Source organism: Pithys albifrons, chromosome 3 (assembly GCF_047495875.1).
Source record: "Pithys albifrons albifrons isolate INPA30051 chromosome 3, PitAlb_v1, whole genome shotgun sequence".
Lineage (NCBI taxonomy): Eukaryota > Metazoa > Chordata > Aves > Passeriformes > Thamnophilidae > Pithys > Pithys albifrons.
Genome location: NC_092460.1, coordinates 89,689,808 through 89,717,110, shown reverse-complemented (window position 1 = coordinate 89,717,110; position 27,303 = coordinate 89,689,808). Strand labels below are relative to the sequence as shown.

The 27,303-nt window shown below is 40.9% G+C and overlaps 1 protein-coding gene across 1 annotated transcript in view; it reads left to right on the top strand.

Annotated features, from left to right (window-relative positions):
* Positions 1 to 24,694, top strand: part of FAM185A (family with sequence similarity 185 member A) — a 42,517-nt gene extending 17,823 nt beyond the window's left edge. Inside the window, exons 5-8 of the mRNA XM_071552692.1 lie at positions 3,117 to 3,158; positions 11,274 to 11,369; positions 13,642 to 13,776; positions 24,259 to 24,694. Of these exons, the coding sequence (XP_071408793.1) occupies positions 3,117 to 3,158; positions 11,274 to 11,369; positions 13,642 to 13,776; positions 24,259 to 24,374 (389 nt within the window). The 3' untranslated portion in view covers positions 24,375 to 24,694. The remainder of the gene's footprint in view (positions 1 to 3,116; positions 3,159 to 11,273; positions 11,370 to 13,641; positions 13,777 to 24,258) is intronic.
* Positions 24,695 to 27,303: the final 2,609 nt, after the last annotated feature.

Sequence of the window (27,303 nt, the reverse complement as noted above, 5' to 3'; positions counted from 1 at the left end):
ACCCCTCCTTGCCCCGAAGTCTTTAATGTATTTTATGTATTGAAGAGTTGAAGGAATTTGATATCCAGCCCAAACTAATGCTTAAGGTGCGCTCAGTTAGACAAAACTTGCTCCTGGCCTTGTCTGATTGAGCTTTGAATATTTTCAAGGCCAGAGATTGCATGACCTTTCTGGGCATCTTGTTCCAGTCCTGAATTATTTGTCTGGTGGGGAAACCCCCCTTTTTTTAGTAAAAATATCCATTATGACAACTTGCATCCATTATTGCTGCTTCTTCCTTCTCGCTGCCTCACCATGAGAAGAATGTCTTTTTTTTTCCTCTAGACCCTCCTGTTAGGGAGTTGAAGACCATAAGAAGGTTCCTCCTCAGCCTTATTTTAAATCAAAACAAACTCAGCTCTCTGAGCATCTGTAGTGTGGTCTGGGCCCCTCATATTCCCGGTACTCCTCCCTGGGCTCAGTTAAGGACATCAGTGTCTTTCTTGACTGGGAAGGCCAAACTTGGACACAGTGCTGTAAATGCAGCCTCAGAGAGCCTTTCCTTGCTGGCTGTGCTCATGGCCATGCTGTTCAGTCTGCTGCTGACTGTCTGTGCTGGCTCACACTGGAGGTGTGTCCATCGGGGGGCCCAGTCCTTCACTGCATTCTCTGCAAACAGACAGCGCTCAGTTTTTCTGCTTTACATCAGTAAAACTTGTGTAGGACATTACGTTTGCTTTAGACCTTTTCTTCTGTCATAGTCTAATAGCTGATTATCTGAGAGAATCACACTGGAAAACATGATTACTGAAGTTCCTTTATGTATTTGTGTGCTAATTTATATATAGGAAAAGGTGAACATAAAGCTGCCTTACCTTGTCAGGTGTCTGAATTGAAAGTAGAAAATCTGTGATCTTCCAAAGGTTGTACAGTGCAATGCTTGAGCTTGGCTTTCTGTAATCCCTCCTGGAAAAGTACCTCTTGATATACCAAAGTGTGTTCCATTTCAGCTACGTTTCTGGATTTCACTGTATATAAATGGAATTGTAGGAATTAATTTTATTTTCATTCTTTTTTGGGTGTGTCTGTACTTTAGTCTGATGCAAAAATGCAAAGTTGAAGTGGTAAAAAGCTGCATAATAGTTTTTCCTCTTTTTGTGCTGCCCCATTGACAGCCTCCAAAACAAATTGAAGGAATGGAAATAACACAATGTAAAGTGTTACCTCTATTTATATCACAAAAGTAATCTTTTGCCCCAGTCCTATACTGATCCTGACTTGCAATACTGTAGTTTGAAGTTTTGAAGTGTTCATGGAGAAGGAAAGCTTGTAGATGATAGAAAATATAACCATTTCTTCAGAAGGAACAAAAACCCAAACCACTACGCCTCTGTCCTCAATATTCTGTTAAAACTATTATATTGTGGACATCACAGTGTTGCACTAGAATACTGCAGTTATTTGGTTGTAATAATCAAACTAGTAATTAGCTCTACTTGAGTCTCTCTCTCTCTTTGCCCCAGGAAATTCTTGCTTAACTTAAAAACCCTAAGTTTAGTGTCAGCCTTTATAGAACAATTACATGACCAAAAGTGTGTTTCTGTGCACTGTGGACAGTGCAGGTCACAACACAGCAGGACATTTCTGTTTGCTTTAAAGTCAGCTTTTGTTTTAGCTAAATGTTTGAAGTGAGCTTTTCACACTCGTACATTGACATTGCCAAACATTGGTTGTATCTGCCATGTAAGTCTGTGGTTAATAAGAGTTTGATTTCTGTGTATTCGATATTTTTCAAGGACCTGCTTATCAAAACAGAAAATCAAGCCCCCAATAGTGCTATGTGCAGACAGAATATAATCCACCTTCAGCTCTATGAGAGCTGCTGGCTGACCAAACCCAAGGTCTTTTTATAGGTTGTGCAAAACCAAGTGCTAGTCATGATAAAATGGGGGAAAGAGGGGGATAATTATAGTGTGCCTTTTAAAAACAGCAGAGAGTAAAGCCAAACATATTTCAAGTTCATTGAAATATGCTTTTGTTTCTGTTCTGATTTTCAGAACCCCTAAGTGTTTTGTACAGGGTGTGCTTGAGAAGATGAATTTAAGGCTGGTGATGATGGGCGGCTTTTCTCGCTGTCGGCCCAGGAACCACTAAGGAAAATACATGTCACATTCAGTGGGATGCAGTTGGCCCTGATGGCTGTTTGATACTGTGTCATTAACAAAGGGCAGAGTTGGAGCCATTTGGAGAGATCTGGAAATTGTGGATACTGAGTGTTACTGAATCAGACTCTGTTGGGGTGATCAACCCTATTCTTCATTCTGTCATTCTTTTGGGAGGACGAGGATGGCAGGAATGACATTTTGTGTTTAGTTTATAATTTATTTTCTATGAGGCATTTGTACATGGAACTGTAGAGGTTTCTACAATTTAGTTAGAGTGTTAGTAGTGTAGATGGCTTTTCTGTTACGAGGTATTATCTGCCCTCCCTCCAGATTCTCATGATGATGCAGGTAAAGAGGAAGAACATGTATGTTGTAATTTTAAGGCTGAAACACTAATGCCTGCTCGAAGTGATGCAAGTTCAGCAGGAGACCATTCTACGTTTTGTGCCTTACACAGTTTTATTTGATGTTCTCCAGTTTGTCCAACATATTCAGACCTCATTGAGGTCAATGGAAAACACTGATCATGGGTTGTCATGCACATCAGAGTAAGTTTGGAGGGAGCAGGAAATGTCCAGTGGGTCCAGGAAGTGGCCTTTGAAGATAAAGCACAAAATTCCCTCCAGAGGAGATGGAATATACCTATATCAAAGAGGAAAATAGAAACTGTTTATGCTACTTATCTGATTACTTACATGATCAATTCTGCTTGTGGCATCAGAGCAATTGGAAAAAAATCACCCCAAATAAAATAAGGAAATACTGAGCATTAGCCTTGCAATGCCTCTACTTTTTCTCCCTCACATCCAGGCTGTGTCCGGCTTTACTCAGTATTTTGCTTGGCTGGAATCACTTCATTGTTACCCACGTGTGGTGAGGCTTTTATTTCTAAAGTAGTAATATCGAAAATAAATAAATTATGAATATGCTTAAATAGTATAATTTTAACATTTTTTCTCCTCTTCGTAACAGGTAACACTACCCTTGAGACCAAAACAGGGAGTATCACAGTAGGTATGTTCCACCATCTCTTTGTCTCTTTTGCTCTTCCCTTCTCCTTTGTAAAGGCTAAATATTCACAGGGAAAGTGAAAAGGAGGTGGTTGTGTACAGACATTTTTGCCCTCTTTTCAGGAGGCATCACTTTCTCTTCAGAAATAAAAACAGCTCATAAACTTTCTTTGTGAACTCGGGCATTTATACCACAGGATAACTCAGAGTTGCCACAGTTATGGAATGCATTGTGTCAGTGCATTTTTATAGGAGATAAACACCAAACTGAGAAATTCAAATTCTGATTATTGCTATGGCAGAAAATTGATGTAAAGTAATTGTAGACAAGGCTCAGTGTGTTTGGAGTGTCTGTAGAAAGATTTCCTCTTGTCAGTGAACTTGGCTACAGGCCCAAATCTTGAGGACTTCTGCTGATGGTGTTGACTGTGGTCACTCACTGAGCATTGTTAGGGACAGTCTGTACAAGTCTCCCTGTGTTTCTAAGCGACCTGTATTAGCATTCCTGGGAGGGAATGCAATGCACATTCTCATGAGTAAGTCGTTAAACCACAGAATTAATTCGAGCTTGTTACTCTGTTTTTCCTTCTCTTAACTGAACTAATCAAGTATGAAGTGTGGTTAAATAAAGGTTTCCTGACAGGAGGTAGCTTTTTCCATCAACAGATGATTATTTTCCTTAACTAACCAGGTTCAGCTTAAACATTAAGACATGTCTGACAGCTGAAGAAATCTTCTTTTTCAAATTTCGATTCTGAAGACATTAGTCATTAATCTTTTCCTAAGAAGCATTGAACATACTTTAGGATTTTTATGGATTTTTTTCAAAGGTAAAAGACTTGAGATCCAGAGATTCAACTCTAAAAATGTGAGAAAGAAATTGAGAAAGTGAGGAATTTATGCTACAAGATAGCTTTTTGAATTGCCAGAAACATGACAGGGATTTGCTGGTGGAAACAGGAAGAACAGCTCAGATCTTCAGCTGCCTTGAATGGGTTCTCATAGGTTGTTACCTGTTTCACTGGAGGCAGGATTTTATCAGTTACCTGAAAAAATTAATTGATCTGTAGGGAGTTTGGATGTGTCTATGTTTTTGAGAAATTTATTCACAAGTCAAACTTGAGTTGAGAGTGCTGGACTTTTTTTTCAAAATATTTTTTGGAAAATACAAGTGACTGTTTACAGTTTTTTATTGTATAATTCTGCATTAAAACAGGAAACCAGTGCTGTTGTCTCTCATTCCCTTTAATTTTCTGCTTTTAGCCGTTTATAAAGTTGTTTGATTTGGGGATTTATTTTGGCATTGCTTCTTTGTGTAAATCTTTTTTTTTTAATATTATCCAAAATTCAGTCTTATTTTAATCCTCTGATGTGTTGCAGTGTTTCACACTGGCATTGTTAAAATATGCAAGTAGGGATTATTCCTTTTTTTTCTATACTGTGAACATTTTTAGTCACTGACAAATTATTTTCTAACTCTATACTAGAAACTTTCTACTTCTAACAAATGTTTGATGGGTTTTGAAGGACTTAATTTAAAGCAACCAAACCTATTTTTACTTCTAATTTAAGTTACTACTTAAATTAAAACTAAAATAGTAATTAGAAATCTGAATTATCTTACAAAGTAATGGAATTAAAGTGCTTTGTTTTCAGAACTAGCTTTGCCTTTTATATTTTTATTCAGTAAATTCATAGGAAAACTCAAGCTGGAATTCGAAGCATTACTCGATACAGGAAGTTGCAGAGTTGTGGAGTGGTTGAGGTTGGAAGGGGCTCATGAGGTTGTCTTGTTCCCCCTTGCTCAGGCAGTGTCTCCTCTCCAGCCTCAGCCTCCTGCTCCAAGCCGGGCCAGCTGTGGGGCTGCTCAGGGCTTTACCCTGTGCTCCTGAAAACCTCCCTGGACACAGACTGTAGAGCCCCTTTGGGCACACTGTGCCACTGCTCACTGGCCTCAGGCTGAGAAAGGTTTCCATTCAATCCAGTCTGAAACTGTTTGTTCAGCTTCTGCCTGTTGTCTGTTGTGCTCTCATCATGCATCTCTGTGAGGAGCTTTGCCATCCTGCTCCCTCCTGTTCTCTGTGCTGAGCCCCCCCTCATCCCTCAGCCTCTCCTCATGGGAAGGGGTTCCATGCCCAGACTGTGCTGGTACCTCTCACTCAGTTCCTGATGTCTCCCCTCTCTCAGGAGCCCCAGCACTGGCTGCTGTTCTGGGTGTCGTCTGGTCAGTGCAGAGTGGAGGGGGATCATCCCTTCCCTTTATGCTCTGGCCACGCTCCAGGTAATGCTGCCAAAAGTCTGTTGCACTTCTTTTCTGCCAGGGCACACTGCTGGCTCACATTCAGTCCTGCTAGAATTTGTTTATTTCTCAATGTTGTTGGTATGGTCTGATTATGTATTCTCTGCTTTTCTGCCAAGTCAAGTTTTCCCCTACCATTTCAAGAAACCCGTGGATTTTTCTTGCTGGATTACTTGTGTTTAACCCAATTCTGCATTGAAGAAATTAGTCTTACGTGTTTGGGATGGTCAGAAAGGATAAAACTTATGGTAGTTATTTCATTTCAGAGGAGGGGAAACCTGAACCAGCTTATGGGCAGCAGGGATTGCTATGGAAAGGAAAATTCTGTACTAAGCTCACAGAAATCCTAATTATTTTCTTACAAATATGTCAGCATCACTTGGCCTTACTCTGCTAATTTTTTTCTTCAGTAACCCAGTCTGGACAACCTGAAGGCTTCAGTGACTGGCTGTGATGGTCACTGTCTTGAATCAACCAAAACACAACAATTAAGAACATTTCAACTTTCTCAAAGATAAACCTTTGAGTAAAGTCCTGATATGAAAGTGAACTGAGGTGTCCTGAGATCCTGCATTGTGATGAGAGTAGTGATAAGACAATTCCCTAGTACAGAATCATGGAATGTTAAGGCTTGGAAGATGATCTTGTCCCAGCAGCCCTGCCATGGGTAGGGTCACCTCCCACCAGACCAGGCTGCTCCAGCCTTATCCAACCTGGCCTTGGACACTGCCAGCACTGAGGCATCCACAGCCTTCCTGGACAGCCTGTTCCAGGATGTCACCACCCTCGGGTAAAGGGCTGAGACAAAACACCTAAGTTTTATTTCAAGAAGGGAATTAATTATGGAAAAAACTATAATATTTAAGACACTTTTAGATAGTTGAGAAATAAAATGATAAACAACTTAGTGTAATTAGAAGCAATACTGCATCTGTGAGATTTGTCTTGAGGGTTCAGTTTTTGCTAAGTAATCAAGGGAATTCTAAAATTAAACCCCTCATTTCTGAATTCCATTAAAGTCAATTACTGTACTTCATAAGGTACAGCTCTTAAGTAGTTTAAAAAAATGAATCCATGCACACACTTGTCTCTTAATAGCAATTAGTTCTGTTGATCTCATTTTTGCCATCTGTTTGAAGTATGTTAATGCTCTGGCTCTCATTTTAAGTGTCCTTCATCTTCCCACCTTGTGTCTCAGAACTTGGCCTCCTTCTGTGTTCTGCTGGTGACAGACCTGTCATTTTGCCCCCATTGTGCCCATGTTTTCTTCCACACTGTGCTGTGCTAAAGGTGCTGCTCTCCAGGTAGGTTGGAGTCAGCCCCAAAAGTCAGCTGCTTTTATTTATCTCTCAGATGTCAAGGTATGAAAAATGAAAGTTTAAAAAGGAAAAACTCCATTGTTTTATCATCACTCTTTGTTTCCATGTTCCCTTCCCCTCTCTTTGTTTCTGTTTGAATGTAGATTATATGGAATTCTGGACAGAGTTTATGTCCTGGAGAAACTGCTTCTAAAAATTGGAGCATACAGAAGAAGCAGCTGCTGCCTGAGAGCGACGGCATTTTCCTTGTAGCTTAAAAGAATGAACTGTTTTACTTCTGTATGTGTTCTATTAGCAATAAATAATTCTGGTGATGTTACATCGTGTGTGTTTGTAGCATCTCACATCACAGTGCTGAAGATTCTGGATGTTGTTGCAGTAGTTCTTGCATTTATATTATATTTGGAGGAACCTGTAGGGTTTTCTTTCCTCTCAGAATAGGATGAACTATTTCAGTTGGAAGGGACCTAGGAGGATCATCCATCCCATCCAGCTGCCTGCCCAAAGGCCAAGGTGTGTTGTTAAGGGCGTTGTCCAAATGCCTCTACAACACGGACAGGTTTGGGGCATCAACCACCTCTCTAGGAAGCCTCTTCTGGTGTTCGAGCACTCTCTCTGTAAAGAAATGCTTCCTCCTGTCCAGTCTGCCCCTCCTCTTGTGCACCTTTGACCCTTCCAGGGGATACCAAGGAGAGGAGCTGAGCACCTCCCTCTCCATGTGCCCTCCTCAGGAAGCTGCAGAGAGCAGTGAGGTCACCCCTCAGCCTCCTTTTCTTCAAAGAAGGCAAGCCAGATGGTTTGGGGTTTTTGGTTTTTTGAACAGATTGTGGCCTTTAAAACCAGTGGCTGTAACTTTGAAATTGAGGTAGCAAATAGACCATTAAGAGGTAAAAGTCTAGTCTGGACTACTTAGTTAGCAAGGCAATTGCTTTGATGAGAAATTTCTTTGCTTTGTGTGTGTTACCTCATTTGTTTTGCCAGGTCTGTGTGGTGGGTATGGCCAGGACTGCTGAGGGTTTTGCAGTAGTGTGTTCAATGAGTCTTTCAATTTAGTGAATACATTGCAGTTTCTCACAGTATTTGTCATGTGACAGTTTTAGAACAATGAAATAAACCAAGAAAATTTTCCCGTCTTTTATCAATAAGCACTACCAGAGAGCCAGTGAAGCAGGAATTAAATCTTCATCACACCTCAGATATGTTGGAATTTTATATTTTCTCCAATCTTTAATCAAATCATAATAAATATTTTGCGTTTTCCTGTTGAGATCGATTTTGTCACTGATTTTAACATGAACAAGGTCAGTCCTTATGTGCTATCAGGAAAAGTATGTTTTGATTAGATTTAAGGAAAGATCACTTGTTTTTAATCCTTCCTTCAGTACTTGGCTCATAAAATGAAGAAAGAAGTGATTCTAAATATTACCTTTAAAATGAAGGAAGAAGTGATACTAAATGTTACCTTTGTAGGCCTTTCACTGATTTTTAGTTTAGTCTTTCTCAAGTCATGTGACTTAGGTCTTAGTGTTCAAGCTGTATTTATTTTTCATAAAACTTAAGAAAGACTTTGTCAAGGACATCTTGCTTCACTGTGCCTCTTTTTTCTTTTTATTTTTTCTTTAGTACTAGTAAATTCTTAAATAGCTGAAGCTGCTCAAGAGTCACCATCTGTTCCATTTCCAGTAGAGGGATTTATCTGTGTTTTTCCCCTTGAGCTGTCAGTCCTTGGCAAACGCTGATTTCAAACTATACACTTCTTCTTTGGTTTTGCCTTCAATTATTCACATTGATCTCAGCTAAGACTGGTTATATATTTAAAAATAAATTGCCTTAGGTTTGGTCTGTCATAACCGTATGTATTTTCTCCATTGTTAGTTGTGTTTTGTCCTACCAGCCTGTGCTACTTAATATGGGGTAATTTTTTATTGTTGAAATATCTATTTATTTAAATCAGGGCACTTCTTTTTGTTATATCACCTAATTTTTATTGTGTTTTTTTTTAAACTGCAATTTCCTTTGAGATGCAAACTTAAAATATCATCTTTATAACTTTGCAAGAAATTAACAACTCTGAGCCTCTTGGTATTCTTATTTGTGTCTAAGCACTTGTATTTAATATCCATAAAATTAAATGCATAAATCATATTCAGTTGTTTCCATAGAATGTATTTTGTGTTACTTCCATAGGCCAAAGGTAAACAGTTGTTTGCTGTGTGATACAGTGATGTCATCATGTTAGTGTTGGTGCTGCCAAGGTCCTTGGAGGGTTTGAAACTGCTGAAGTTTCTCCTGCCATATAAAATGTTGCATTAGTGATGTACTCTGGGAGTCAGAATCTGGCAAGGCACCCTCCCAGAACAGTGTTCCTCAGTGGAAAAGTGTTCCACTTCCCTGAGGTTGTTTTTGCTTTCCAGGTGAATCTGTGCCTTGGTGAGCCTGTGCCCATTGCCCTCTTCCTCCATCCTTTATTCAAGTTTATGCCTTCTCCAAACAGAAGCTAATCTTTCATAAAATGAGAACTTTTTTTTTAATCTATATTGGAATTCTAGAACTCTCTGTTCAGTTGTGCAGAGGTGCCAGATTCCACTGGGGAGAATCTCCCAAGAGCTGCTTTTGCATTTGACGAGTGGGAAGAGAAAGGCGTCCCTGGATAAAGGTTGTCCTTGCAGAGCAGCATCAGCTGGTGGTGCTGGATGGACTGTTTGCAGTTGTTCTCCCAGGAGAGGGTCACTCTCCTGTCACAGACTTTTCTTTCTTCCTAGAGCTGATAAAGGAACTTACTGATGTTCTGGTTGAAGCAGAAGAGTCAAAGGCTGAATGTTTCCTCTCTCTGTTGCCAACAGAATCTCTGTCAAGATTATGTGGAGAGTCAGCTGTTACTAAATTTGAATGGGAATATCTGCAAAACCAGATTTTGCATGAAAATCTCAAGCTATCACTACTTAAAATGTTCCTTACAATGTTGATGCATGTCAAATGTTCCTGTTGTAATGGCTTTGACTTTTAACCTTTAACCATTATGAACAACCTTGCAAAAAGTCATCCATAAATTATTTCCTTGTCACTTACACATGCAAAATTCTTTTTCAGTTCATTATTAATGAGGAGTTATTTATTTTCAGATTTGGAACAGACCTTTAACATAAAAATCTTGATATGGCAGAAGCACTCACATTCTAGTTGTTAGTGTTTTCTTGTTAGCCAAAGCCAGTCTTAGTTTCTCAGCTGACTAAATATTGATTAGCTCCTTTTTAATTACTTTCCCCTCAAAGAAATCAGCTTTAGCTGTGGGATAATAATTGTGGCTGTTGTGAGCAATGCACTGATCTTTGACATCTGTGCTCAAAATCTGGGATCACAAAAGCTCCAGATGAGTTTAACTTAGAGCTAAAACTGTATAGCAAGGTAAGACATTAGTGCAAGATATCCCTGTTATGATTAACTGAGTTTATTCTCTCAATAAGGCTTTTACTTTCTGAAATGAGAAGTTTCATTCAGGTTTGATTTTGTTATTTTAGCTACTTCTGAAGTTTGACTGTATTGGGAGGGGTTCCTATGTAGATCCAGAAACCAATCTCTATCAGTATTTCAAGAGTTCTTGCCAAAACTTTACCTTCTAACATGGTCTCTAAAAATATTTTTCACTGGCTGCCTTTTTCTCATATACAAGTGCAATTTTTTTATGTTTCTCTAGAGTTTCTTCATAACTTCTTTGCAGTTTTTATTAATTATAGGTCAGTTCAGTAGTTTGAAAGTTAACTATGGGACTTCACTGCAACATTGTGAAAGTCTGTGTATTTAAAAATGGAAAACATTGCAAATAATCAAAGACTACTCAAGTGTACAATTAAAGTTTCTTACAGACTTTCTATTTGTAAAAATGCTTCTTCACAAAGCTTTGTGATCATGAATTTCAGCTAATAAGGTATAAAGTTTAGGCCTCCTTATACCAGGACACATAATAAATGCTGCTTTCCTGTGTGTATTAAAGTGCAGTGGATATCCCAAATATTTATCTAAAATTCAGATGTAGTGGCTGAGACTTTAGACAGCCTGTGCACAGTTACTCTGTGTAACAAGATGTTGCAGTGCACAACTGCTTGTTCCTGGCATGGGGATGCTTTCCCGGGCAAAACTCTCCCTGCGTGGAGTCAGAGCAAGTGAACTCTTTTGGAAACTAAAATAGCTCTTCGTGCTCACATTTTGTGCTTGACCTTCACATGAAGATGGCACATCCTTGTAGAAGGATGCACACAGTGTAGCTGTGGAACTGCAGGGCTGTGGCCTGGAGCCAGTGTGTGCCCCAGGTCTGGACTGGGGAGATACATTCTCTTAAGAAACCTGTTTTTCCAAGTCAAGTCTGACATTCAGTAAATTACTGTGATACTTCTCAAACACAGAGGAATTGACAAAAATCAATTCAAAGTATAAAGAAAAATTCTGGCAAATGTTTGTTTAAGAAGAGTGAATGATATACAAGTTCTTTTTTGGTTTTTTTTAGATTCATCAGATGGAAGTCTAAAAGCTTCTACACATCACGGGACAATAGATGTTTACGTCAGTCAATTAAGAAAAGTGGATCTAAAATCCCAGAAAGGTTAGCAAACTAAACCATATATTTTTTGTGGCAGCTTTTGATGTAAAAGACAATGGAATAAGGGTTTGGTTCTTTTAGGGTTTTTTTAATCTGTCCGTAAAAAAATAGTTTTTGTTTATTGATTATCTAAATTGGTTTTTTACCTCATTATCAGAAGATGTCTATAAATACTTAAAGTACACTAAGCTCTGTAAGGGGCAATGATACTTAAGATGGGTTTAAAAATTTTTGTGTTTTTCAAGATTTTGGGATTTTTTTTATGGCAATATACCCAGCAGAATTCTGCAGAGCTGCCTTGGATTACAGTGTTGATTTGCCTTGAGCACAGTTTACTCCATGATGCTTCATGTGCATAGTGATAACTGACACACACACACATTTATTTTCCTGCCTTCTGTGTGAAATGGCCCACTATGAAAACCTGAAGGCAGAAAAACAAAGAGAGCCTTACCCAACCATTTTTCCTTTATCTTCCCGTTTACTCACTAAAACTTCACTTCTTATTTAAAAGCTCACATCTAAAGTTGAATTCCTCATTTTGCCATTCCGAGGATATGATACTGTAAATTATAAAGCCCTGAATGCATCTTATTAGTCCTCTTTTTGAAACACATAGCAAAAAAGCCACAGTACAGCAATTTCATACTTGGTGTTAACACTATGTCAGGCACTTCAGGTGCTTTAAATGAACGTGGTATTTGGGGCATTTCTGTTTTCCATGAGACAGTGCCTGTGCCCTGTTACACCCGACATTTACTCAGAATGGGCCTGTTGATAGCAATGCACTGAAATCACTTGCGTGTCCTGGACAAGCTATTTTGGTTTCATTAGCACAAAGAAATCTATTTTTATATTATTTCTTGGTTACCTTTTGAATCACTCATTGCTAAGTTAATGTCTCTTTGAGTTACTGGCAAAGAGGAATGTATTTAATAAGGGCTAATTAATGTTATTTTCAAAACATTGACATCTCCTCTGGCAGCACAGTTTAGTAAAGGCAAAGTTGAAGTTCTGTTTTCATTTACCCTGTGAATTCAGAGTAACTCTTGACAGCTGCAGTGTAGAAAATGTCCCATTTGTGATAAATTAGCTGCATATGTGTTGGATTTTATGAGTCACATCACTGAGCAACTCTCCAGGGAGGACTCAAAGATGAAGACCTTTTCCCTCTCTTATCCTGAGGCTTTTGCGTATCCAGCAAAACGTAGGACCAAATTACACTGACAGTTACTTGTTCATCAGGACTGTCACAGGCAAGTAAGTCATTGTGCTGATTTTAAATTGCATAGCTAGGGTTGCTTTCTGATGCTGCTTAGCTGTTATGACATCACTTAGCATGTTCTACTTCAGCTTTTGGGATGTACATCAAGAAACTTCTTTATGTTTTTCTAAAGTGAATGTTGGAGTTGTGCAAAAACTGAGGAACACATATAAAGAAAGTGTGTTCTAAGTTTTGCTAGGTTTTGGTTTGATGTGTAGGACACAGCTTCCAGACTTTGTGGCTGAGTAATTCCAAACATGACTAATTTGGGAAGGTTGGGGGGCCCAGCATCTGCCTTTGGGCTGATGCATAGAAGCACAAATTTAGGGGAAGCAGAAGTCAGAATTTCTGGGTTTAACCTCAAAGGTAGAACCTTTCAGGCCACCAAAGCTGCAGTTTTGCTAGAAGTTTACATTTTAGGGATGATGCATAGTCTAAACTGGTTAAATCACTTCTGAGACTGGCTCTGCTGGGGGATGTGCAGCTGTCCCTGAGCAGTGACCAAAGCCCATCACCAACACTCGCAGTGCGGAGCGAGCAGCGTCTCGTTCAGAGGAGTAGCTCTGTCAGCGTGTGCCATGCAGGGCCTGGAGTGTCTGTCCAGGCTGGGCCCAGGAGTTCAAATACACAGATAGATGAAACTAAAGTCATAGTATCTGTGAGATCTCTTGGATTTGCTTCCCTTGGTCATTCCTGTAATAAGATCCCCTACCAAGAAACATCGCTAGCAGTATATGTCAATGTTTATTTTCTTGCCTATGGAGGAAATACTGTGACACCACTTTCTATATGTGGCATACAGTGCTCTGTTTATGGTCAATGAAGATACCTTCATCTGTCCTTTCAGTGACAAAAAAGGAGGTTACTCTCTGAAGACTTAAAAAAACGCCCCAAAACAGCACCCCAACCCAACAAAACCACAACCAAATGATTTAAGTTAGTGAAATAATGGCCTGTTTCATGCTTTGAACTCAGTGTTTAGCTAACTAGCTTTCCTTCACTTTATACCAGGTTCCATTACAGTCAAGGTACCTGCCTCTCTCAAAGCCTATTTAGAGTTGTCTGGAAGAAAAGTGGATGTGAACTCGGAGATCCAGTTAAAGGAAACACGGAGAGCCTCCAAAGACGATCACGTCATGATAAGTGGTAAGGCTTACTAATCTTGGCTTCCAATAAACATCTGTCTGCCCTTAGTCAAAGGCATCTACAATATTTCTTTATTGGTTTATTGCTCTTGGCAGCTGCTTTTTCAATCTGTTTCATGCTGCAGTGTTTGCTTGTGCCATTGTACTCCCCGTGTCACCAGGCGACACTTAAATTTTGATTGGTAAATGATTTGTGAATGTAATCAACTGCTTCTCTAGCAAGTCTTAAAGCCAAATTCATCCTAAGCATTATTCCAGTGAATTTGTGGGAGATAATCCAGAGCTGACTTTGACCCATTGCTTTGTTGGCTTACACAGTCACATATAATAGATTGACTAGAAATGTCTATTAAAAGTATAATGAACTTTTCTCTTGTCTGTTTCTGAGTGGAAGGCGGAGATACAAGGGATATATGGCATGTCTATAAATGTCCAGTAGTGCAGGATAGGCTGAGGACTTGTGAGTGGGAGATAACTAGAAGAAGTACAGAAGAAGCTGGAGCTGAAAGAGGATACATGGAAAGATACCTGGAATTACTGGAAGCATTCTCCTGATGCTTTTAAAATCGAGCTCAGAATCCCAAACCTTGCTGTTTCCTGCTTGAGAAAACAGTTGTACAGTTCACTGTCAGGGTGTCTGTTCCTCTCCCCTCCAGATGTGTCTATCTAGAAGTTAAGGCTGTTGCTGTTACCAATTATGCAGTTCACTTTAGAGAAAACATAACCAAAATGTGTCAGCTTTGTTTGAACGTGTTATGTCAGTGTGACCTGGTGTCATAGCAGATTGTGTGAGGCTTTGAGTTTTGCTTTGGGTTTAAACCTGAGAAAATATGCACAAAAACCCTTGTCCTCTCCCATGTAAGATGTTAATCTCCAAGTCAGAAATGTTACAAGTGTAATTATATAATTTTAACATGTAGCCTGCTTATGTATCTCTTCCTGCCTAGGAATGGTCACTAGTGCTTAAATGTGCTAGTGGTTATTAAATACAATTTCTGTAAAAACCATGATTAGAAGCTCTCAGGTTAGAAACCCAGAGGGCCCTAGATTCTAGCAACACTATGGAATGAATCCCCTCAGCTGTAAAACAAAACTCCCAGTGAGTGTGAACCACTGGACAGTAAATCACCTTGTTTTGGCAACATTGAAGATGAGAGTGGTGTTTCAAGTACACACAGCCGAGTGACTTCTCTTGTTTCACAGCCCAGGCAGTGTTTATGTGGGACAGTCAGCCCTGAAGCGGACGTGATTTTTCAGCCCACCACTCTGTATGGAAATGGTCTTGGCAGTTGAGGCCAAAAGTGGCTCTGATTAGTTAACTCTCAAACACACATGTCCCAAAGGCACAGAAATCGTCAAGAATTAAGCAGAGGCTACAGCATTAGGCCAATGATTGTCAGTTATTTAAAGAAGTTAGAGCATTACACAAAAAATGTATTAAATGTGGATCTAAATTGATCATAGTACGTGTGAATGAAAAATAGATCCTAGAATGGATTTTCTGCAGGATACAATTCAGCTAAACTAGTGCTGGCCTAAGATAATGTACCTTCATCAGTGTTTATACCCAGCAGTTGTCTTTGTGTGTTTTCTCACATCATGTAACCCATGATTTATAGCAGTGCCCTCCTCCCTGTTCTTCACTGGTCAGTAGGAAGAAACAAACCTGAAGGGAGATGAAGTAGTTGGTTTTAATATATGCTTTGCTCCCCTTTTTTTACCATTTTGAAAACAGTGCCTCTCCTTTCTTTGCCAAATCAGTAACATTCTTCTGGCACGGCAGGGGAGATGCTTCCTGTTCTTCCTTCTCTTTACATTATCCCATAGGGATCGTGTGTTCTTTCTGCACTTGTCCCCTCACTCTCAACCATCCCTTCTTCTTAAAGTTGATATTTGGTAATTTTCTTGTACAAGTAGACTCTCAAATAATTAAAATCATTTATTGTTATTTCTGTATCATGAGAACATTATCCATTGTTGAAGTTTCAGGTTCAAGGTCCATAACTGTCCCGCTGCTGCAACTGAAGAAATGTAAATAGAGAGAGAAGAGAGGTTTTGCCAAGTGAATAAAAACTGCATCACAAGAGCATAGCAGTTCAGTTTCTTTATGATTCTGAGTTCAAAGGTTAGTTTAAAAATAGCTGATTTTTTAGAAACTGGCCAGTTCTCATGCGGATAATGGGAACTCTCTGCTTTGAGGAAGCTTTCCTTGCCTCTGGGAATATTGTGAAGCTGTTACAGAGAAGGCTCCAGTGTGAAGACAGGGCAGAGTTCTGTGACTTGGGTAAACCTGCACCTAATGTATCACCTGCCCCAAGAGAGCCGTCCCTGCTGCTGTCACAGCAGTTCCCAGTGTGCCATCCCTGAGGGCAGGCAGTGCCCTGCACTCACAGTGCCACAGCCGGGGCTGGCTCGGCAGCCAAGGGGGAGAGTGTGGCTTAGGGAAGACAAAAAGATCCAAGTGTGGAGTGAGTGCTCAGACAGCGATATGAGTGTGAAAAGGTGCTCTGCTCTTCTAGAAAAGGAGAGGACTTTCCTGCAAAACTGGGACACTTGCTGAGAAAGGGAGGGAACTACAGAGCAGCGACAGGGAATTTACTCTTTGGAGTAATTTGCAAGGACAAGGCATCTGTTTCCATTGACTTCAGTAGGCACTCTTAGAGGGAATATATATTATAAAATGAAATCTGTTAAAAAACAGGGAATTCATGCTAAACACTGGTCCAGCTTCCATCTGTGAAAGTATTTGTCTGTCTGCTTTGAGAGTGCTTGATTAATTCCAATAATTTCTGATGGTAATCATGTCAAGGTGTTCTTTCTTTTCCCTGGCAAAAAGACAAACCCTTACTTCTCAATGTCTGCCTTCTCTGTGTCTCCAGGTCTGCCTGTATTCTTAAATCATCTAGTTTAAGAAGCCTGTAGAGATAATTATCTATAGGTACTATATAATTACCTAAATGAGTAACTAACATAAATTACCGATAGGTACTATACAAGTACCTGTAACTATAAGTAAGAGGAAGGGTAGCAGGCTAAAAAGTGTTAAATATTTAAACAGAAAAGAAGCTTAGAAGCCTGTCATGTCAAAGGGGTTACAAACATGTTGAAGGTCAAGGTTAAAATTCAGATATTCTTGATTTACATACTTTTCAGGCCATTTTCCCAGTAAATTATTTTAAGTTCAAAGTACAAAGGTAGGAACAATTATCTGTATATTCCCAAGAGGAGTAATAGTTAAATAAAAACATCAGGAAATAGTAATGTTACAGTGTTGAGAACAATAAACATATTAACATGACTGTTCTGTAAAACTCAATCCTTTGGCTTTACATGGCATTAGTAATGCTTTGCTGGAACATGTTCGGTTTTGAGTACTGTACTTCAAAAAAGCATATGGGCAACTGTAGAATCTCTAAAGGAGAACACATGATCAGAGGCCTAAAACCATGATTAATGAGAGAAGACTGAAAAGTGGGGGGTTTGTCTAAAAAGAGAAGACTGGGGGAAGATGCCTTTTTCTAGTATATCAGTAGTCTCTGCAGAGAAATAAAGAAATAGCTACTTCTGTCCATTGGCAATAGGACTAGAAATTATGATTCGACCTTACAGTAAAGAAAACGTAGGTAAATAATAAAGTAGCCTTTCTGGTAGCACTTGTCTGGTGAGGCAGTAGGACTGTCAGTACTGCAGATTGTGGAGACCAGGTGATGGGAACATGTCAGGTTACATTCAGTGCATCCTCAGGTTGCTTTCAGCCCTGTTTTTTCTTGTTGGAAGTTGATGTGACCATCTGTTTCTACCCTCTCCACAGTAACAAAGGAAGGTTATCAGGCTTGTGGATGAATGGGGACTAAATGAAATGTGGCCAGGGCACACTTCAGCCCATTCCTGTTGACAACTGTAAGCTTACTGGCAAATGTCTTGTAGTCATTCAGAGGCTCTCTTTAGATCCTTGGTGTAATGTAATACTTTGACCTTTGGATAATGGTGTAAATTTCCAAACCTATTTGTCTGGAATATGAACCATGTAAATCTTCCATCTCTGAGTGGTGCAATGGATTCATCTGGTTTCAGATGTTTCTCCATCCCTGGCCCCAGATCCAGTGCCAAGTTCATATCCAGTGGCAACCTTTATCCTGATGCCATCCATCTGCTTGGTGCCCAATGAGCTTTCAGCCTTGGCAGTCACTTCATCTGGTTTGCAGCACTTCTGTGAGTTTCCTGGGTAAAAGTTCCACTGTGTCATAGGTGCCTCAGAGATCAAGAATATTTGTAGGTTATTATGTCTCCCTGCTCTTAATTTGTCAAGTTATCAAACTTTGTATTTTTCCGTCCTCACACAAAGAACATACTCTCTGGGAATTCCTGTCTTCTCCCAAGTTGAGATATACTTTCTCCTGATGTCAGCCAGCATGACAAGGATTGCAGCAGGTAACGGCATCTTTAGGTTTTGATTCCAATCCCATCCTTTCTGTAGCACAAGAGCTTTGCTAAGCCACCTCTGAACATGTTCCTCTGAGCCGTGCCTTCTGGTGACCATACACACAGGAAACAGGACTCTCACATTGACTTATGCCTCCCCTCAGGTGTCTGTCCTCATTATGGAGAGGAATCCTCTGGTGTCTTCTCAAGCTCCTCCTCTCCTGTGAAAATGTCCAGGTGTACATTGCCTCTACCTTACAGATTGATCCAGCATCCCATTATTATTCTTTGAATCACTGGGAACAACTTACATGGCCTTCCTCATCCTGTGCCTCTGGAGAGTCAGCCTGTCTAATCACCAGATCCCTTTAAAAAGCTGGACTTTGGCACCACTGTCCTAGCTCTGACTTTCTCTTAGTAACACACTTCAAGTCTTTTCATCCTTCCTGGTTCTCCTGGTAGATGAAGCACCTTTCTCCTTACAACAATCACTCACTCAGGCATACACCAAAACATTACAACTTTCACATCTGCCTGATGTGCCTCTCTGGAGCAAAGAGGATTTACACAGATGTTTCCTACCATCAGGAAGAACTTATTTCTCGCTGCTCACACAGTGGTCTGTGGAATGCTGTGGATTTACCCAGAGTGCAAGGAGGGAGCTGGCTGCATGAGTCACCTATACCATGCACAAAGCTTCGTGGATGGATGTGTCTGAGAGTCTTCATTATGAGAAATTCTCTATTGTTTACTTCAAGGTAAGGTCTGTGATTTTGGCTGCCTGCAGTTCCAGGGCTGAGTACAAACACAGCTGAAGGGGCAGTGAGTAGCATGAGGCACCAGCTTGCCTTTAAAAGGGAAATAGCTGAAAGAGCTTGTATTGTGTCAGTCTGCTGAAACTTAAATCTTTCTTCTTGTTGCCGTAGAAGTCTGTAAAAAAGACTCCGAGCCAAGTTTTGTAGGAGATAAGATAATGGGCAGGCACTTTAATGAGCAACCTTGCTCATCCAGGAATACATTGACGCGCGCGCGCCCGCAAGCTCTAAGTTCTATAGCTTTTATAATATAACCTATCCAATCACTACTGTCCACATGTCCAGTTCCACCTCTGTCCCCTCCCAGTTCCCACCCCCGTTGAATTGGGGCTGGGGTCGTTGGGACCCTCTGTCTTCATCCACCTCCTCTTCTTCAGTACACAAAGGTCTCTTGGACGCTCTCCAGGGCTTTGGGTCACACTGCTCCATGTTTATGTTCTCTTCTGATATGCCTTAATCAGGTACCTTGAGGAAGAGACTAAACAGCTGGCAGATCTTAGCTGCCTGTTCTGGAGCAGGGGTAGAGATAGAAGGACTTTATGCCACAAGCTGCTAAATATTAATTCACTAAAATCTACAGCATTGCATCTACTGTGTCTCTAAAATCTACAAAATATGAAAATTGAAAAGTTAAAAAAAACCTTTCGGCATCATTCTGAAGCGTACCAGCTGCCCAAATGCAGTGCTCCCTCTCCCACTGTGCAGCTGTCTTGGGTCTGTTGCAGTCAGAATTACAGTTCTGGTCCCAGGAGTAACATGATCTGCTGTCATGTCCCTCCCTGTTTTCTCTGTTCTCAAGGCATTTCAGAGCTTTCCTTCCTTCTTAGAAGCAGTTCTTATTGACTCTTGGCCCCTAGAATTGAGTGGGAAGAGCTTTGTTTTAGTGTCCCTCCAAACACTGCCTTCTGTGAAGCCTTGATCCTTAAGCAATATCTTAAAAAATAATAAACAAAGACCCAGGTTGTATCTGGAAAAGATTGCATTCCTTCAAGTCAAATAGAAAGTTCATCCAACTTTTATTGAACACATTAGATGAGATGCTATCCTACAGATTTTTATTGGTTTCAGCTTGCCTTCAACTCAAGCTGTTCACAGCCTTTTTGATATATACCACAGTCCTAACACCACAAGAACAACATTTAAAAGAGGATCCTCTTCTTATGTTTTATGGTATGAAAACAGAGCTCGCAACTTCTCCAGGAAGGCAAGTAAATAAACAGCCAGTACTTGCCTGTGTACAGTTCTTAAAAGGTGTTATCTTCCTTTAGACATCACACAGGGGGAAACAAAGCCACAACCTTTGCCCTGGGTGTTCAGTCAAAAAGGAGGCCAAACAGCATAGTGGTGGATCTGTCTTCTCCTGAGCTCATGCTGCTGTCTTGACTGCCGGGTTTTAAAATTAAATCCTTTTTATTTTTTTGTACCCCTAATTCTTAATCCAGCAGGCTGTTTGCTTTTGTGATCTAATCAAGCTAGCAAAGTCAGCCTCAAAATCCACTTACCTTCCCACAGTATCGAGTACAGGCAGTGAGCACAGTTAAGACCCAAATGGTCATTAAAAGGTCTCCAACTAAACCTCGTTGCTTGATTAGTGCCCCCCACACAAAGCTATTTAAATATCTTAAATATCTTTGAATCTGCTACTGGTGATGGGCTTAATAACCTTAGAATAGTTTGAAGATCTTCATCCCTTCGGAGTGGAATTGACACTCGTTTTCCTGCAGGCAGTTTGGAATTTTCTGTATTCCCCTCACAGACAAAGCTCCAAAAGAAGTGTAAGGAACTAAACATTTTTCCACGCTCAGATCAAATGCAAAATGAGAAACAGAGCTCAGACAACAACCGAGCTTTTAACTTTTTAGCAGAAGTGTAGGAGGGTGTAAGCAGTGCATGAAACTTGTTTTACAGCACTGATTCTGTGCTTCACTGTTTGGTCCTTGTACAGAAGTAGAAGCCATAGCCACAAAAACAGAGAGATGAACTGGAACCAGGCACTCTGAGCTGCACTTCCCGTAAAGATATCTCTGGCCTACATTTATTGTGTCTTCTCGCTTTGGAAAAAAAGGTTGTGTTTTCAGTGTTCTGCAGCTCTGTTAAAGGATCAGCTGAAATTTTCCTTTACACTTCTTTGTTGGTTCAATTTCTTGTCACCTGTAGGCTATTTCTTGTTTAAAATTCAGGCTGATGTAAGGTTTTAAGAGACAGATTCTGTTTTCATTCTGTTTTGTATTCTCTAATATAATACTACTGAAAATCAGCATTTCAGGAAAGCTCTGAGGAACTGAATTTTCAGATTTTAATGGATTTCATGCGCCACACATTTGTTGAACTTGGTGATGGTCATCATAGATTTAAGTCTGTAATGAGATGGCGTGTAGGTCTGTGGCTCCTGTCTTACGGCAGGAATTAGGAATGATACTGACACTGAGTGTGACTGAGATTGCTGCTGTCCAGAGCAATCAGGAGTGCAGAAATTGTACTGGGACATCCCCATGGAGATACTTGAAGGCGCGTTCTAGTCTGACAACAAAGGACACTGAAATGACTGTCACTGTTGGACCCCTCTGCAAACTCTGTACCTCAGCCTGTAGTGAACTGCTGTGGGTTTGGCCCATAAACATAAATGAATCCCACTTAAAACTACCAAAGCACTGAAACACTATTGAAAAGTTCTGGCACATAGGCCTGAGTTTTGGAAACCAATGCAGTGATGTCAGTTGGAGTTTTGCCACTGTTTTTGCTGTGGCCAAAATTTAACTTCAGCTGTGTTACAGGTCAGAGCAGAGCGTGTTTGCAAAATTGGTTCAGAAACTGCTTCCCTGCTATCCCTTCTGCTATTCCAGGCTCAAATTAGTTCTAAACTTAGAATTCACTCAGTCACACGAACACCAAAGTAATAAATGATATTTTGTAAAGATAAACTGAAGTGAAGGTTGATCTTGTGATAAAGGCAACGATTAAAAAGATCTCAGTTTAATTCCCAATTTGGACACAAATCTTCTGTATAAATTTGGAAGGTCATTTATTCCCTCTTGGCCTCAGTTTCTTAATTGTAAAATGAGGGTAAGTTCAACTCTTTTCTTTGTTATACAGAGAGCTTTTCAGAGCATGACTGTGAAACTAAGTTTATGTGAAATGTAAGAAGACAGACATTTCAGAGTTGTTTGGGGGTTTTTTAGGCCATTATCAGAAGAAGACAGTAATAGTAGCAAAATGTCTGGTCGTCTGGACAATCAGGTCTTACTTGTGTCTCTTTATCATTGTTACTGTAAACACAGACATTTTTCAAATTACTTGGCCAGATTCATGTGTGTCATGGTTGAACCACAACTGACAGCTGAGCACCACCCGCCTCAGTCACCCCCACCAGTGGGATGGGGGAGAGAGGTGGGAGAGTAAAAGTAAGGAAGACTCATGGGCTGAGATAAAGATGTGGGTAAGGCAACACATGCAAACAAAGCAAAACAAGGAATTCTGTCACTACTTCCCAGGGGCAGGCAGGTGTTCAGCCATCCCCAGGAAAGCAGGGCTGTATCACATGGAACAGTTACTGGGTCACTCCCTCTTCCTTCTTCCACCAGCTTTATATACTGAACATGATGCTATGGGGTGTGGACTGTCCCTTTGGGCAGCTGGGGTCAGCTGTCCTTCCTGTGTCTCCCAGCTTCTGTGTGCCCCCAGCCTCCTCACTGCCAGAGCAGGATTAGAAGCTCAAAAGGCCTTGATGTTGAGTGCAAGGGCCACTCAACAATACCAATTTTTTTATATTATCAACACCATTTTCAGCACAAATCCAGAACAAGGTCCATACTAACTATTATGAAGAAAGTCAACTGTATCTCAGACAAAACCTGTACATGTAGATGGATGTATTTTGCATGGCAAGATTTTGGTAGAGGGGTTTACAGGGGTGGCTTTTGTGAGAAGCTGCCAGAAGTTCCCCCATGTCTGATGGAACCAATGCCAGCTGTGGCTCCAGGGCTGATCTGCCACTGGCCAAAGCTGAACCCATCAGTGACAGTGTTAACACCTCTGGGATAACATAGTTAAAGGGCAAAAACCTGCTGCACACCAGCAACCAGTGAGAGGAGGGAGAATGAATAGGGAGAGAAACAGCCCTGCAGGCACAGGGGTCATTGAAGCAGGAGGGGGAGTTGGTGCTCTGGGCAGAGCTGCCCCTGCAGCCCATGGTGCAGTCCGTGGTGGGGCAGAGACCCACCTGCAGCCCTTGGAGGGCCGTGGTGGGGCAGAGACCCACCTGCAGCCCTTGGAGGGCCGTGGTGGGGCAGAGACCCACCTGCAGCCCTTGGAGGGCCGTGGTGGGGCAGAGACCCACCTGCAGCCCTTGGAGGGCCGTGGTGGGGCAGAGACCCACCAGCCGCCCCCGGAGGGCCGTGGTGGGGCAGAGACCCACCAGCCGCCCCTGGAGGGCCGTGGTGGGGCAGAGACCCACCTGCTGCCCTGGGAGGGGGCTGTGGTGGGGCAGAGACCCACCAGCCGCCCCTGGAGGGCCGTAGTGGGGCAGAGACCCACCTGCTGCCCTGGGAGGGGGCTGTGGTGGGGCAGAGACCCATCTGCAGCCCCTGGAAGAGCCTGTGCCAGAGCAGGGGAGGAGTGCGAGTTCCCTCCCAACGGAGGAAGGAGCATCAGAGGCGACTGACTAAGGCACCACAGTCCCCCTCCCCCTGTGGCACTGGTGGGGAGGAGACAGAGAATTTAAGGGTGAAGTTGACCTGGGAAGAAGGGGAAGGTGTTTTTGAGAATTGGGTCTATTTCTCATTACGCTCCTCTGATTCGATTGGTAATAATTTTTTTTACTCAAGTTGAGTGTTTTGCCCATGATGGTAACTGGGGACTATCTCCCTGTCCTTATCTCAACCCATAATCCTTTTGTTCTGTTTTGTTATATTTTCTCTATCCGGTCCAGCTGAGGAGGGGAGAGATGGAGCAGCTTTGGTGGCACCTGGCATCTAGCCAGGGTTAGCCTACCACAACATATTCCTAGCCCATAATAAAAAGTATGGTACTGTAATAAAATCAAAACTTTATTGAAATGATGTATCATGGGAAATGAGATTAATGCAAAAAATGTATTGAAGATGAAATGTCAGAAGCCTCTTTTAAAAATACGCAAATTCTACCAAATGAAAGTGTGCTTTCTTTCAGGGAGCTTGGAAAAAAATGGCAATGTAAAGATGATGTGTTTACTTTGTGTCAAATTAAACTAACAGAACTCTCTTTTCCAGGTCACATGAATCAGAGGGATGAAACAGACAAATGGATTAAGGCTGACACACAAAATGGCAAAGTGTGTCTTAAAAGCCAAAGCTGGATCCAGTCTGTCAAGCTGAAGAGTTCTTAGAGGTGAAATAGGCCAAAGAGATTAAATCAAGAAATTGTAAAGGAACATTTGTGTAAAATTATGAAACTTTGTTGATGTATATTCTTAATGTAAGAGAGAAACAATATTAAAAATGAGGGTGTTTTAACCCAAGGTTTGCCTGTGACGGTGCTGGTGCTCAACAGGTCTGATTTACTTCTAGTGCCTTTTAAGAACAAGATCTTACATATTCAGAGTTTATATAATTGACTCATTTACCATGTCAGTTTAAAAGCTGGTAGGCTTCAAACAAAAGTTTGGAATTGTCATTTAAAAATAAAAAGAGTTTTTAACACTTCATATCTCCAAATATGAGAATTTGTTTCCAAGTTGACATGCTGTGCAAGCTCTGCTGCACTTTTAAATTAGATGCCTCACTACTGTGGGAATTCTACTGGTTTATGCAAAATGCAGAGAATTTTCCTCAACTGCATTGTCTTTCAGAACTGTCATTCTTATGTGGTCTTCTCATTTGGTGTTTGAACCCTAAGTGGTTTCTGCCTTGTCAATGGGTACTCTGTGTGCAACTGTTTCTATGAAAGGGCAGAACCTGCTCTATGTCTTCCTGAACTGCTGATTTGTGGATAGAAATAAGAACTGTAGCTACGTCTGCCACTGCTGATCTGCAAAGAAAAGCTCTAACATAAATAAAAGTGCAGTGGGTCTGGCTGAGTTCAAGGAGGAACACTCCACCAACAGGACTTGAGGTGAGAGTCCATATGAACATTTCCCTGAAGTAAAAGCTGCTGTAGAGTGGAAATGTTGCCTTAGGAATGGAGAACTGTACTCTGTTTATTTGCTACCTTTCCAGAGACTTCCATCTCCATCTTGCAATGCTGCCAGTCAGCTCCTTGGGGCAGGAAGGCAGAGGAGAGAGGGGAGGGGAGCAGGTAGGCCCTGCACAAGAGCAGGCATGATTTTTGTGAAAGATTTTGTGTTGCTGTAATATAAACACACAGTGAAGCAAATGGAGGTTTTAAAAGCCTTTCCATACATCTCTATGGTACCATATAAAAGAAGTACTGAAATTTGTGTTTTAAAGCTGAAACAGAAGAATCTCTGCCAACTGAGTGGGTGGAGAGTAGCACAGGAGAGTTCAGGCTTTAGGCTGTGCATATGTGTGTGTGCTTCAGATCATACTGGTACATTAGGGAATGAACTTTTCCTTTGCCACATGATCCATCCCCCAGGAGGTATAATTGTTCCTGGCTAATGGACTGCAGTAGTGAAGGGCAACCTTTTCACTGTAATCCAGGGTGGCTGAAAACTCCACATTCTGTTTGCTGTTGTGTGTACTGTTTGTTGGGACAGGGTGGGCAGTGATGTGTACGAGAAATCATATGTATTCTTAATATAAACACTAATATATAAAACATTACTCAATGCATTACAATATTGCAAGTTATGAGTAACTATTATACTTTTAAAAGATACAAAATTAATAAATGTATAACAGGTTTGGATATCCAGAAAAAGTTTTATGATTTCTATGCCGTGCTGCAGCTGAAGTGAAAGAAGCACCTCAAAATTCACACCACATGGAAACATAAGAACAGTCTAGTAGATATTTCACCAGATTAAGTGCATTTAATGGTCCCATTATTCACATAGAATGCAGAGCCTGTCACCTCTGAGATGAAGGTTGTGCTTTTTGGGGCTGCTGCATCAGCAGTCTAAGGGGGAACATAGTAAGAAAACATGTCATTTGTTGCACATTCAAAAGAAAGCAAGCTAAGCTTCATGTTCTAGAACTAGAAGGAATTAAACATCAGGATTGTTAGTTACTTGCTTAAAGATGTTTAAAGAAGCCAGCAGAAAAAATGTGCTACTACTAAAGCTAATGATTATATTCTTTCCAAGCTAGTAAATGTTGAGACAAGCTAGAACCTTAATAGAAAGATCAGGAATGAGCTGAAGAAGGACAAATCCTTGGGAGTTTCCCAAAAAACATCGAGTAATGTCTTGTTCTGCTGTAATGAGGTGAAACTAAATTTTTCTGTAGACAAGTGAAGATTAGTAGGTTATCAGTAATTAGAATTTGAATGGCAAATCTGATTTATACACTTCCTTTTTTTTGTCCATTTGATGGGAAGAGACATTTTTGTAACTGGAGAAAATTTATCCTTTAACATTTTTCTCATCTTTGAACTTGATTCTCCTGCTGTGTCAGCTGCCAGCCAGCTCACAGTTCAGATCTGCAGCTTGCTTAGAGAGTTTACCCCAGCCCAGGAGGGTTTTATGGAATTAGGGCCCTGGGAGCAGAGGTGACTGCTGAGGAGTGAGAACTGTGCTTACATGTCTGTGTGGTTGTGTATTAAAGCATCAGAGTCATTACCTACTCACTGTTCCCAATTACTCAGGAACGCTGCACTTGATGAGCACCAGCCATGTCAAGTGGGAAGTTCTGTGGGGAGTGTTTATGGCCTGGAGGGGACCCTCTGGCAGGCAAGAACCCCAAACACATGCAGGTTTATTTATTGCTTAGCCTGCATGGGACTAGAAAAACTTTAATTACTGAAAGATGAAGACAGCTTGAATCAACATCTGAGGGTTAACAGTGCTGTCTGAGTGCAGCTGTCTTGCTTGAAGGCATTTGCACTCCTGTGAGAAGGATTCCCAATGCTTCCCTACTAATGCAACAAATGGCCTTTTATTAAAGTGTGATTAGTTTTAAGAAAAAAATAATACAGTATTCTTTTCATGCTCTAGAGAAAAACCTCTGAAATGTAGAAGATGTTGTGCAATGTCTTAATTTTTCATTTGAAGAATTTGTTTATTCAGGCTGTGTTTTTTGGTGAAGGTGGTTACGTTACCGTCCCTGTCATAGCCAAGCCAGGAAGGAGGGGCAGCATCATTTTGTTCTTGTTTCAGCTGTGTCTTTCAAGACAGCCTGTCTGCAACAAGAGTTTAA